Source organism: Pan troglodytes, chromosome 14, assembly GCF_028858775.2.
Source record: "Pan troglodytes isolate AG18354 chromosome 14, NHGRI_mPanTro3-v2.0_pri, whole genome shotgun sequence".
Classification (NCBI taxonomy): domain Eukaryota; kingdom Metazoa; phylum Chordata; class Mammalia; order Primates; family Hominidae; genus Pan; species Pan troglodytes.
The window spans coordinates 31,791,193-31,804,966 of NC_072412.2; the positions used below are offsets into that span (position 1 = coordinate 31,791,193).

At 35.4% G+C, this 13,774-nt stretch overlaps 1 protein-coding gene across 14 annotated transcripts in view; it reads left to right on the plus strand.

The window, feature by feature from the left end:
* PDS5B (PDS5 cohesin associated factor B) overlaps positions 1-13,774 on the plus strand; it is a 189,252-nt gene that overhangs the window by 52,274 nt on the left and 123,204 nt on the right. For all 14 annotated transcript variants that reach the window (XR_010150640.1, XM_016925149.4, XM_016925151.4 and 11 more), the window contains 2 exons: positions 10,199-10,325; positions 13,249-13,452. Coding sequence is in view for 13 of the 14 variants with exons in the window: in XM_016925149.4 (XP_016780638.2) it covers positions 10,199-10,325; positions 13,249-13,452 (331 nt within the window). In the remaining variant the exon portion in view is untranslated. The remainder of the gene's footprint in view (positions 1-10,198; positions 10,326-13,248; positions 13,453-13,774) is intronic.

Here is a 13,774-nt window from a genome sequence, read left to right on the forward strand (position 1 = left end):
ACCTGAGGCAGGGGAGGTATTTGTAGTCTAAGCAGGTATGTTGTATTTTCTTTCGCTTCCTGCCTGAATGCCTTCCATCCATCCAATAACAGAATATATTTGAATGCTGAGAGAAAGTATCTAGTAGACACAGAGGATGCTGATACGGGGGAAAGAGGAGATAACTAATCAAGTAAAAGTCTTTGAGTAGAGGATGGGATTTTGTGTGCTTATGAAGGGGTTAGTGTTTTGATGTGAGGAGGGCTATTTCCTTTCTGGTATTAGGGAAGAGGGAGGGAAGGAAGGAATGGGGAAGGAGGGAAGGGAGGGAATGGGTGCAAATGTACATAGGCATGTAAATTGGGTAATAAGAGGCTGAGGGTTTCCGTTTGATGGCGCTTCTGTTTTCTCAATGAAGCAGCAGCAGTCTACATGGGGGCGTGGGGCGGGGGTGGCGTTGTACAAGAATGTGTGTTGGAGATTTGACGTGAATAGAAAAATTCGTAATTTTATCCACTCCCCCCACCCCCCACAATGGGATATCAAGTTGACTACTGACCAGAGAAATACTAATCACTCAATAAATGAGAGATATTATCACTATTAATATACAAGAATTACTTTAAAGAGATTCAACAGAACACTTTCTGTGCGGTTAGAAACTGATGCAGGTCGAGATATTCCAGGGCCTGGGGCTCCTTTTCTGTTTGAGCCAGTTAAACTTTAGTATCTTCCATAACATTGATGGTCCTTAAAAAATGATGTAGGCAAGTGACCATGTTTGCCCTTTTACAAATAAACATTAACAAAAATATGTATTCAAAGAAAGGGTCCAGTTTCTAAAAGAACTTCCTAAAGTATTCACCGTCACTGTTTTACCAGAACAAATAAGGAATAACATAAATACACTGATTTTGAATTAATAAAGATTAATTCAAGCTGCATGGTAGATTAGTCAAAAAATTTTATGTTGAAAAAGGCAGCTTTTTGTTTAAACAGTTGGAAAATATGTAAACAGGGCTTTCAAGTTGTATGCTTAGGGGAGAATAGCATAATTTACTTAGCCTTTTTTCTCGTAGGAAAAACTCCCATTAGATTTTTGGTTGTCCCTCAACAAGAATAAGCTAAACTTCTTACACTGTTTAATTATTGTGTACTGAAGAGTTGTCTTTATGGAGGGCACCATCTGCTGGTTGCAAGAGGTAGCAGTTGTGGCGAAGACTGCCTTCTGTAGTTATATCAGACTCTTTACAAAATCTTATGTTTTCCTTTGAATTCCACCTCAAACCTGGAGTGAAATCCCAGAAGGAAAAACAGCTTTAAATTAACGTGGCCCAGTATGGATTCTAGTAGTGGTTTGATTTGATTTCTGTGACTGTGAATTTTTAAGAAAAATCACCATGAAACTGGCAGATGCCAGTCTTTATTTGTTGATTTGGATGCCTAAATCAACTAAAAAATAGGATTGCTTATTGTTATGATTGCTCTTGCTCTTTAGTCAGTACTTTGTTTTCCTTTTCTATTCAGTGAAAATATCTTACATATTTTTTACTACAGTCTCTTGTTTAGTTACATCTATGAACATTTATTTATGTCTGATAATATTAAAGAATGACCATTTCATTGATTTTTCTTGTACTCAGTGTGATTAAAAGATTCTCATATATTTAATTAATGATCATTTTATTTGAACTTTAAAAAAAATCTTTAGTGTTAGAATATTTTCTTTTCTTTTTTCTTTTTGAGATGAAATCTCGCTGTCTCACCCATGCTGGAGTGCAATGGCACGATCTCAGCTCACTGCAACCTCCACCTCCCAGGTTCAAGTGATTCTCTGGCCTCAGCCTCCCGAGTAGTTGAGACTGCAGGCATGCGCCACCATGCCCAGCTAATATTTGTATATTTAGTAGAGATGGGGTTTCGCCATGTTGTCCTGGCTGGTCTCAAACTCCTGACCTCAGGTGATCTGCCCACTTTGGGCTCCCAAAGTGCTGGGATTACAGGCGTGAGCCACTGTGCATGGCCTAGTATTAGAATATTTTCTTATGCTTACTGTTCATGCTGAACATAAAAATGTAAATATAATAATATGCATATGATAATTTTTGAACTGAATTGTTTTCTGAAAATGCTTGTTTCAAATAACCCTTTGAAAGAAGGGAAATTCTAGGTTATAGTTTTACTATAAATTGGTGGTAAATTTAAAGTTTATATTTTTTAAATGGAGAAACTGATAAATCAGCACATTGTTGGCCAGGCGTGGTGGCTCACGCCTGTAATCCCAGCACTTTGGGAGGCCGAGGCAGGCAGATCATGAGGTCAGGAGATCGAGACCATCCTGGCTAACACAGTGAAACCCCATCTCTACTAAAAAAATACAAAAAATTAGCCAGGCGTGGTGGCGAGCTCCTGTAGTCCCAGCTACTCGGGAGGCTGAGGCAGGAGAATGGCGTGAACCCGGGAGGCGGAGCTTGCAGTGAGCCGAGATCACGCCACTGTACTCCAGCCTGGGTGACAGAGTGAGACTCCGTCTCAAAAAAAAAAAAAAAAAAAAAAAAAATCACATTTTTCTGTAATATACTATAGTTTATAAAATAGAGTCTGATATAGGCCAGTTTTATATGACTATTTTCTAAGTGCAGTTATTTTTCATTTTTTGTTTGCTCTACCTTAATAGTGAATGGTTGAGATTCCCCAAAGATGAAAGGAACTATTATATGTCAAATCATTTATTTGACATTCTGTTTAAGGAGCAGCTCTGTATCAATACCTGTTTTTCATTGACTTAATGATACCCTCTTCTTCTGTGTTGCTCCTTTTCTGCTTCCTCTTTTTTCTTTTCACCTTTTTCTTATCTCGTAATTTGGTATTCATTCCCATCATTTTCTGGACACTTTTTTCTCAAATATCCTGTCAAGTTCAAGGGAGTATTTGCTGAGGTCATTTTGTATGTTTTCACTGAGGGTGATCATCACTATATATCACCCCTCCATCTTCAAACATTTTTGCCTAGGTTTTTGTAATACCACTATATATCACCCCTTCATCTTCAAACATTTTTTCCGTAGATTTTTGTAACAATTACTCTCATTTTTCTAAAGCCATTTTCTTGACTTTCTTCTGTTTTCCTTCTTTATCTCCCCTGTGGGCTCCCACCACCCCAATCACTATAGGTATTTCATTAAGGTTTAGTGTTGGTATCTCAGCTCACCCTACTCATTTTCTTTACTCATCTTGTAAACCCATAAAGCATGAACAATAAATTGTTCTAAAAATATTTTCTCATTTTACACTTTTTTTCTAGAACTTTAGATGTATAATCTACAGTTGCCTTCTAGAGCAAACTTTATTTTTCCCAAGACTTAATCTCTCTCTCTGGGTTTTCCCCCATCTCCATTACAACGAGGGCAGAGCTCTTTCTTGTACATTTGCTCATCATTGTATTCCTAGTACTTAGTGTATTGCACCAAACAAATTCTCAATAAATATTTAAATAAATGGCCTTCTAGGGGGGGTTTCGAATCTTATAATCATGTTCTGCTTCTCTGGTATAATCATTCATAAGTCGTTGAATCAGTTTTCTTGTTTTGTAGTCATTGCCTACAGTCAGTTCCTCATTACTTCTTTCTTGGAATTTTGCAGTAGTTTTCTAACTTGTTTTAATTTCTCCTGTGTCTAGCTCTACTTTTTGCTGTAACCATAATTTCTTCGAATAGTTCTGGTCGTTCATTCATTCATTATTTCCTGAGTGCCTACTACTGATAGTAGCTATTATATGCGATAGATGCTAGCAGATAGATGCTAGCATAATTGTTATATGCTACTTTTCTTAAGGAGCTTACAGTCTAGTGGGAGAGACAAAGATAGCAATAAGTACAATAGATACAATGTGATAAATGCTAATTGTAGTAGGTTCAAAGTGTGACTAGCTGTAGGGGAGGAGCCTAGCTCTGCCTGGTTGAGGTCAGAAAAAGTTAAAATGAGACTTTAAGGTCTATAGAGTTTGCTTAGTAGACAAGGGCCAATATGTTTTACTCATAGGAAAAACAACCTGTGTATATTCACAGAGGTGTTTCAAACCTCTCCTTACAATGCTGTTGATAAGACTCAAGTGCAAATTGAGTAACCTCCCTCTTTGTTGTCTCTTTATTTTTTCCGTCTTAGCTCCCTTTACTTCCTTCCACCTTTTCCTTCAGTCATACTTCTGGTCCAGTAACTGAAATTTGCTCTCTGAGATTTATTCAGAATGTTTTTTTCTGTCTTTTTATTCTCTGTATTATTACCACTTTACCCCTGTCCACTTACAGAAGTGGTTTTTCTTTCAGTCTTATTTTTTCCAAGCTTGTTGTTTATTTCTGTTAGGATAATTTCAGAATCAACTGTGATTCACTTATTTAGGGGAATGTCTGTTTCTCTTCATGGATTTTGAGACCCATTTTACGTGTTTTGCTCTGTAGTTTCTGCTGTTGTGTTCTGCATATGAGGCGCTTGATAAATTTTTGGTTACATGGATGAGTATATTTTACAAGGTCACTCAGTCTACATTGTATAGCTGTGGTCTGTGGCCATATTCATGTATTTGTTTTTATGAATCATGAACAGCTTTTGTCTCTGAAATAAGGCAGAGAGACTTTCTTCCACTCCAGACTCAGTGGAAGAGAAGCCTATCACATTTATCAATCTTTCCCTGGAGTGCTTTGTCCTAGGCATTGGCTGAGTATCTTCTTTGGTTGAAGGAATGTAACTATGAACTTGGTTCTTGCTAGTGTTTTTCCTAACCTGAAGTCATGCAGCTATTCTCTTTTATCATATTCTAAAAGCTTTTAACACTTTGCCTTTATATTTGTTACTGTACCTCGAATTCATTTTGTATATGGTGTGAAATATAGGTACAGTGTCCTTTTTAAAAAACATAGATATGAAAGTGTCTTCAGAACTTTTTATTGTATTCTCTCTGTTTTTTCCTGTTATCGCTACCACTTTTTTTCATATACAGTTGCGTACCACACAACTTTTCTGTCAGTGATGGGCTGCATATATGATGGTGGTTCCATAAGCTTATGATACTGTGTTTGTACTGTACCTTTTCTATGTTTAGATACATTTAGATACACAGATACTTACCATTGTGTTACGGTTGTGTACAGTATTCAGTACAGTAACATACTGTACAGGTTTGTAGCCTAGAAGCAATAGGCTATACCATATAGCCTAGGTATGTAGTAGTCTGTTCCATTTAGGTTTGTGTAAGCACACTGTATGATGTTTGCACAACAAAAAAATTCCCCAACAACGTATTTATTAGAATGTATCCCATCATTAAGTGATGTATGACTATGTACAGGAGGAACACAGATTTTTGGATGTTAATCTTGTATCCTGGAACCTTGATGAACTAGTAGTTTATTTTTTGTAGATTCCTTTGGCATCTTCTGTGTAGATAATCATGTTGTCTGGATGTAGGGACAGTTTCTTTTCCAATATGTATGCTTTTTATTTTCCGTTTCTTTGTGTGCTGCCTAGGGCTTCTAGCATTATATTGAATAAAAGTGCTGAGAGTAGACATCCTTTCTTTGTTTCTGATCTTAAAGGGGAAGCATTTAGTCTTTTACCATTAAGTATTTGTGTTACCTCTTGTTACCTGTTGGTGACTTATGCTTGTTATGGATGTCCCTGACTTATGGTGGTTTGACTTAGGACAATTTTTTGACTTTATGATGGTGTGAAGGCAATACACATTTGGTATGTTTCTTGACATATGATAGAAATGCACTTTTGGCTTAATTATATTTTAAATTTACAATGGGTTTATTGGGACGTAACCTTATTGTAAATTGAGGAACATCTCTATATTGATGTTTTTTACTTTTCATCCTTGCTAAACTCAGTCTTAATAATTCACATGTTTTATCTGTAAATCCTTTTAAAGTTTTTATATATGTAAACATATCTGTGAATAACGACTGGTTCATTTTAAATCCTTATACCCTTTATTTCTTTTTCTTTCCCTCCTTTGTTGATTAGCATCTTTATTGCAGTGTCAAATTAAAAAAAAAGTGATGATAGTAGGTATGTTCCTGTAGTTCCTGAACACAAAGCTTTTAATGGATTGTCAGTAAACATTATTTATGCTGTAGGATGTTTATAGCATCCTACTTATCTCAGATAAAGGAAACTTTCACCCAATTCTTAGTTTACTAAACTTGTTTCTTGTTCCGTTTTTGTTTTACAGTCATGAGTTGTTGAATTTACCAAATTTTTCTTAATTTATTGAGATTTGAAAAAATCTGTTTAGTATATAATTTAAATATGATTTTCTTTTTAAGCCTGTTGATGTGATGAATTTAACCTTGCCTTCCCGGGATAAACACTTATGAATATGTTGCTGCATTTGGTTTCCTAATGTTTTGTTTAGGAGTTTTGCATTTAGATTAAGATTTGTCTGTGATTTATTTTCTCTGATTGTTCTTTTCTTTTTTCTTTTCCTTTTTCAGATACAGACTCTCACTGTGTTGCCTAGGCTGGAGTGCAGTGGCACAATCATAGCTCACTGCATCCTTGAACTCCTGGCCTCAAGTGATCTTGTCACCTCAACTTGGCTAATTTTTTATTCATTTTAATTTTTTTGTAGGGGCAAGATCTTGCTTTGTTGCCCTGGCTGGTCTTGAACTCCTGGCTTTAAGCAGTCTTACTGCCTCAGCCTTCCAAAGTGCTGGGATCACAGACAGGAGCCATTGTGCCTGGCCTCTGATAGTTCTCATTGGGTTTTGTTGTCAGAGTTATGCTAATTAGTTGCTTAAAACTAGTTGGGAAGGATTCCCTTGTTTTTCATTTCTTGGAACTATTTGTATGACATGGGAAATATTTCTTCCTTTATTTGACAGGACTCACTAGTAAAGCCATCTAGACTTGGATATTTTTCCTTGTGGAAAGATCTGTTAATGATTGATTTTGTTTCTTAATCATTTTTTTTCTTTCTTGAGTTAGTTTTGGTAATAAGATGTAGTTTCTCAGCTTTATCTACATTTTCAAATGTTATATTATCAAATTTATAAGATTGACCTGTGATTTTTGACTTTGTTGATCCTACGCTTGTTTTCTTTTGATTCATTGATTATTAAGAAGTGCTTTAAAAAATTTAAATGTCTGGAGCTTTTCTTGTTATCTGTTTTGTTAAGCTTTTTGTTGAAGTATAACATACATTCAGGAAAGTGCAAAACTTATGTCTTTAGCTCTGTATGACTTCACAGAAAGTGAAAATACTTGTGTAACTAGCACCTTAGAAGTATCTTTTCACCCCTTTTTCCGTTAACATTTGTCTCCCAAAACATCACTGTCCTGACTTTTACTGTCATAGATTAGGTTTCTCTGTTTTCGAGCTTATAAATGTAATCATACTCTTATGTAGTGTTTTGTGTCTGGCTTCTTTCACTTTGATGTGTGTGTGTGGGTGTGTGTGTGGGTGTGTGGGTGTGTGGGTGTGTGGTGTGTGGTGTGTGTTGAGACAAGGTCCGCTCTGTCATTCAGGCTTGAGTGCAGTGGTGTGATCATGGCTTGCTGTGGCTTTGACTTCCTGGGCTTAAGCAGGACTTCCACCTCAGCTTCCCGGGTAGCTGGGACCACAGGTGCACACCACTATGCTTGGCTAATTTATTTTTATTTTTTGTAGAGATGAGGTCTCACTGTATTGCCCAGGCTGGTCTTGAACTCCTGGGCTCGAGTGATCCACCTCCCTTAGCCTTCCCAGATGCTGGGATTACAGATGTGAACCATCATGCCCATCTGGATGTTTGTAATGTTAATCCATATTATTGTGTGAGGCAATGATTTATTCTCTCATGGCTTTTTTTTTTTTTTTGCCCCCGTTGTGTGACTATACTACAAATTGCTATTCATTCTAGTGTTGATGGTCATTTGTGTTTTCTGTTTTGGCAACTGAATGGTATTGCTGTGAACATTTTTTTATATGTCTTACGGTGGACAAACTACGTTTCTATTGAGTAAATACCACAGAGTGAATCTGGGGCCTATTTATCTTTTTTTTTTTTTAACTTGATATTTAGCTTAACTGGTTTTAGTGTTTGCATGACATAATTTTCCATCCTTTTACTTTCAGCATGTATCCACTTTTTTCATTGTCTTTTAAGGTGTTTATGTTGAAATTTAAAAATCTTTTCTTTTAACCTGATTGTGTATATTACATACACATATAGTACTTAGTATGTGCTAAGCAATGTTGTAGGTACTTTATATATAAATACTTACACCTCTTAGTTTTCATTTGGCTAATTTGCCCTTATTTTACTCTGCACTTAAAAATTATACTCCTTGGTTGTAAACTTTTAGATTTGCAGTTATATTCTTTCTCCGCTTTGAAGATAACATTTTGCTGTCTTCTGGCTTATGTTGTTGCTGTTGAGAAGTCACCTGTTAGTTTAAATGCTATTCCTTTCAGGTACTGTGTGTGCTCTAAATTTTGTTTGTTTTCTGGAATTATTATTATTTTAAATTTAATCCTGTTTGGCTTATTGAATTTGTAGGTTGGTATTTTATGATATCCTCTGTAGGTATTTGGCCTCTGCTTCAATCTAGTCCTTCTGGTACTCTCATGAATCCCATGAGTGAATCTCTCATTCTTCTCCCTCTATAACTTCCATGAATTGTAGGCTACATTTAGGCCTTTCTATCCTTATGTATTTCAGTTGTATGTTTCACTGTGTTGCACTCCGGATAATTTCTTATGACCTTTCTTTCACTTCATTCTTTCTTTTTTGAGACAGGTGGAATGCAGTGGCGCAATCTCAGCTCACTGCAACCTCTACCTCCTGGGTTCAAGCAGCTCCCCTGCTGCAGCCTCCCGAGTATCTGGGACTACAGGGGTGTGCCACCACACCTGGCTGATTTTTGTATTTTTTGTAGAGATGGGATTTTGGTATGTTGCCCAGGCTGTTCTTAAACTTTGGAGCTCGAAGTTTAAGCTCAAAAGGCCTGCCTTGGCCTCCCAGAAGTGCTGGGATTACAGGCGTGAGCAATCCCACCTGGCCTTTAATGGTTTTTCGTATCTGCGAATACATTGACCTGTTGAATTTTCAATTTCAGTAATTGTATTTTTTCATTTTTAGAAGTTTTATTTAAAAAAATCTTCTAGTTTAGTCTTTATAATTTTTTTTGTTTCCTGTAGATATTTTTGGAATTGTCTTTTATTTCTTTAAGATTATAGTAGTTTTACAGTCTTTGATAGACACAAAAATTGTGTCTATTTTTGTTGTGTGGTATTTCTGCTGGTTCTCCCTCATAGTTGCTTGGTTATTTTTGACTTGATACTTGCTCATTGTTCTAGAAACATCATAGTGGGGATTCTTTGATACTTAGGATGAAGGCACCCTTCTCTAGGCAGGACTTGGATTTACTTATGTTAGGTGCTTGGGGCTGTTATTAACCAGGGGTCTGTGAGTTCATGTTTTGAGATTCTCTGGGCCACTTAGGTCATGTCAACCCCAGCAAGTGTGCAGGCCCATGGCCAAAACTAATTACCTGTTCCTTCCCTGTATTCGTGTTGCCTTTCTCTGTTTAGCACCAAGGCAGCCTTCTCAGCGGTTCCCTCTAGGGGGTGGGGCTGGGGAAAAGAGGTGTTCATTTCTAGTTTACCCTCTCCTTTGCAGGTATATCTTCTTTGGGTAGGGTGGTGGCCTACATTAATGTCAGGAGAGTTTCCTATTTGACTGTCTGCCTTGATATGTTCAGATTTACTTCTGTTCCCCTTGCCCTATAAGACCATCAAAACTGAATCCCACATTTGTCAGAAATGAAAAATGCTTTCAGAGTATAAGTAGCTATAATGTCCCAGTGTTCCCACTTACTTCCCTGGATTCCTATTTTCTCTTAGGTTTTAGTTTGAGTACTTTGTGGTGCTTTTAAAAAGTATTTATTTTTTATTCTTTTTCTCTAGCTTACTATTATTATTATTATTTTTAGTTGGAGGATTAGGACAAATAACAAAGCTTGCCACTGAGGAAATGAAAGTAAAAATAAGTTTTGTTTTTCTAAAAATAATTTTGGGAAATGTTCAATAGAGTGATTTTCATTAAATGGTAAAGTAAATTACTGTAAATTAGGAGGTAGTTACAAATTTTGGTTGGTGGGGAAGGTTACCATTTATGTTTGTTAAGAATGTTTATATCTATTTTTTGGTTTGCATCTAATAGTTTTCTTGTTTCAGGGGTAGAAATATTTCTGTCATGGCTCATTCAAAGACTAGGACCAATGATGGAAAAATTACATATCCGCCTGGGGTCAAGGAAATATCAGATAAAATATCTAAAGAGGAGATGGTGAGACGATTAAAGGTGAGTAAAATTCTATTCTTTTGGACATCTGTGTAGGGCAGAGGTCCCCTGTGGAAATCACATGGGGCTATAATGTATCTTGTTAGGGTAACTTAAAAAAGCAAAGCAAAGCAGCAAATGGCATAGAAAAGATCTAAGGGAGTAGAGTATATAAGGTACAGTGGGGATTATTTGGCTATGATTAAAGGGACAGCAATTAGGTGAAGCTTAGATTTTCTAGGATCTCCTATACTTGGGTATAAAGAACAAGTCTACAATACTCATATTCCTTATTGTCTATACAAAGTTTTCTCCTTTCTTCTATATAGTTTCTAAAGACAACCACTTTAAGGGAGTTTTAAGTCTTTATACTGAGTAATTAGGCTGTGTACTACTTTCTTGTAAGTTATTTTCAAAGTAGGTCAAAGGGCTTCACTTTAAGCTTCTCCCTCTGCTTCTGACATGTAGTAATGAATCAAGATTGCTGGTGAACTTCTATGGATGAGGCTAGGGCCTCTTCATATGTGTTTGAATAATATTTTCACCTTTTCCTTTAGGGTGGTGATGATCTCTGTAATTGTTAAAATGGATAAAGAAGCATAGTGTTCAAGGAGAATGTTAAGCTGGTCTATTAGTTAGTTTAGATGGTCTTTATTTTTGAGCATTTCCGATCGAGGTTGTATCTATCTAGATATTTATGTTGCTTGAATTATTATTATTTATCTGGATGTCAGGGCTGAAAAATGTTCCCAAATTAATCATTGAAGATCCAGGGGCTTAAAAACAAATACTCTTCTTTATTGCTACATGGTGTATAGAATTTTTATAAAGAGAAAAAGATGCTAATACTATCATAAATTTCACATAAAGTCTTAATATTGTACATGTATATGTTTATACTTAAAGTATCAGAATGTCAGATATCAGATGTTTATTCAAAGGAAAATCATCTTTGAGCAGATTAAATTTACTAATAGGTGGATATTTTATCTAGTTGGGAACTGGTGTGTATTTTATTAAGAATAGTCAAGCTATGAATCCTTTCTATATATGACATGTTTCATTTTCTATGTATTTACCTTCTCTTGACCTATTGCATTTTTAGAGAAACTAATACATTTATTACCTTATATTTGTTTATACTAAGTGAGCATTCCTGTTGTTTGTTGAGAAACTAATCTTGAACTCAGAGCCTACACTTAAAACTGATTAGCATTGGTGTCTTTTAGAGATGTTATTTTCTCAGATTTCTTTCCTAATTTGGAGGACTCATGAGTTATTAATGAGTTTTATAACAGCATTTGAGTTGTAGACAGTAGTGAGGAATTCCCATTTTCTGGACCTTGAACAAACTTTGTGGTTATTGTTGGTGGAATGATTGCCTCAGTACTCATATTTAATGTTTGTAATATGCTTTCATTATTTTGTAGACATTTATGTCTAGCAGTAATCCAGTTATACTTTTTTCTCATTTATTTTCCTAATTTATAGTTCCATTTTTAGCATCCTCCTTCTTAGAAAAATATGAAAAAATTATGTAGGATGATATGTACAAATACCCATGTAAGTTTTATACATTATAACAATTTGTTAACGTGTAAGGTGATACTGTTTATAAAATTTTTTTTCCTGTAACATTTTATTCAAAATATGCTTAATCTCTTATCTTTTGTTAAGAGATCTACAGAAATAAATAGTTACATGCATGCAGTTCTTTTTTACCCTTTGTGGTTTTTCCTAAACATATAGGCAATCAAAGCCTAAATCTTTAAAGTAATAAAATAAAAAAGCTAAAAGACCCAGACATCATACCCTTAATCTAAATGTAGTGCCAGGTTGCAAGGATTAGTCTACTGTTGGTTCTGGTATCTGGCATAATAGAACTGAGAGGCTGCTCTGTGAGGAGCAGTGTTTTCCACAGCTGCTCTGAGAATTCAGTAGAAATGGAGCCATTTGTTACTCAGAAGTCTAGCTGGATGGCAAGTGGAAATCGTTGCAGCATAAAGGACCAAGACATTTAACATTGATACTTTGTGGCCAGCCCCACTTGTTGCCTAGTATTTGCAGCACCACCTAGTGGATGCTGGATGGTCACCTTTCCATTGGAGTTGTATTTAAATGTCAGTTCCTGTCAAATTAGGCAATTTGGTTTCATCTAAAGTAGGAATAGTGCAGACTGAGATCATCATTGTAATTACTAATATTGAAATCAGAGAAAGCTCTTCTGAGAATTCATGGTATACCATTCTATTTTCTATTCACCTTTTATAGAAATATTTTTGAAAAAAGAACCATTTCTTTTAGCTTCCTTTGTCTTAACTCACTTGTGCAACTGAATTAATGAATTATCCACATCATATTCTCTTTTACTGCCACACAAGAAATATTTTGTTGGATGCCGTGGTAGATACTTCATAGTAGCTTTTCAGTGTTGAGGGATGCATCTTTGACATCCTTTCTTAAATAAAACCATGTGACTGGAGTGGTTTAATGACTTAAATGGAAAATTAAATTGTCATCTTAGGGTTTTCTTTAGGCATATACTTTTTCTTCTCATGAAAGGATTAGAAATATTATTTTTAAAAAAGATGGTATTCTTAAGGACATACTCCTTTTAGTCCAGTTGTACAAATGAGACCAGAAGTTTCCACAAATATTCTATTGGAATTCTTCCAATAATGACTACTACATAAGGGCAATTTAATCTTTAAAAATCTGGTTAGCAGATATTTTGGGTAAATGAAAAAATGTTTTAGTAAGTCTTTTAAATAGAAGTTTACTTTGTAGTTTTAGGAGAATTGTGTTCTCTCAAATAGAGACTTTCCGCAGAAAAATGAAAGTATATTCATTTGAAGTTAACCTTAGCAATTAACATGACCTTTATTTCACATGACTGTAGTTTTACATGGAGCATTTCATTATTTGATTTTTTATTTTTGTATAGATGGTTGTGAAAACTTTTATGGATATGGACCAGGACTCTGAAGAAGAAAAGGAGCTTTATTTAAACCTAGCTTTACATCTTGCTTCAGATTTTTTTCTCAAGCATCCTGATAAAGATGTTCGCTTACTGGTAGCCTGCTGCCTTGCTGATATTTTCAGGATTTATGCTCCTGAAGCTCCTTACACATCCCCTGATAAACTAAAGGCAAGTACTGATTTAAATAACTCCAAGATTGACCGATACTTTTGATTTATCTTTCTAACTAAAATAGGAGTTAAGGTATTTAGATGATTTCCTTGGATTCTTTGACATTAGCTACAGTAATCTTTTGCTAAACTTAATATTTTTTTTTTGAACTTATTTTTGAAAAACTTTCTGGTCTTGAGGTTAAGAAGTAGATTAATACAGTGTATAATTTTTTTTTATATCATGTCATCATTAGTTCTGTTTCTTTCATTATAATTTTGGGGGCAATTCCTTTTCACTTTTGAAAATCCATATTGAAGACCATGGCCATTATTTAAAA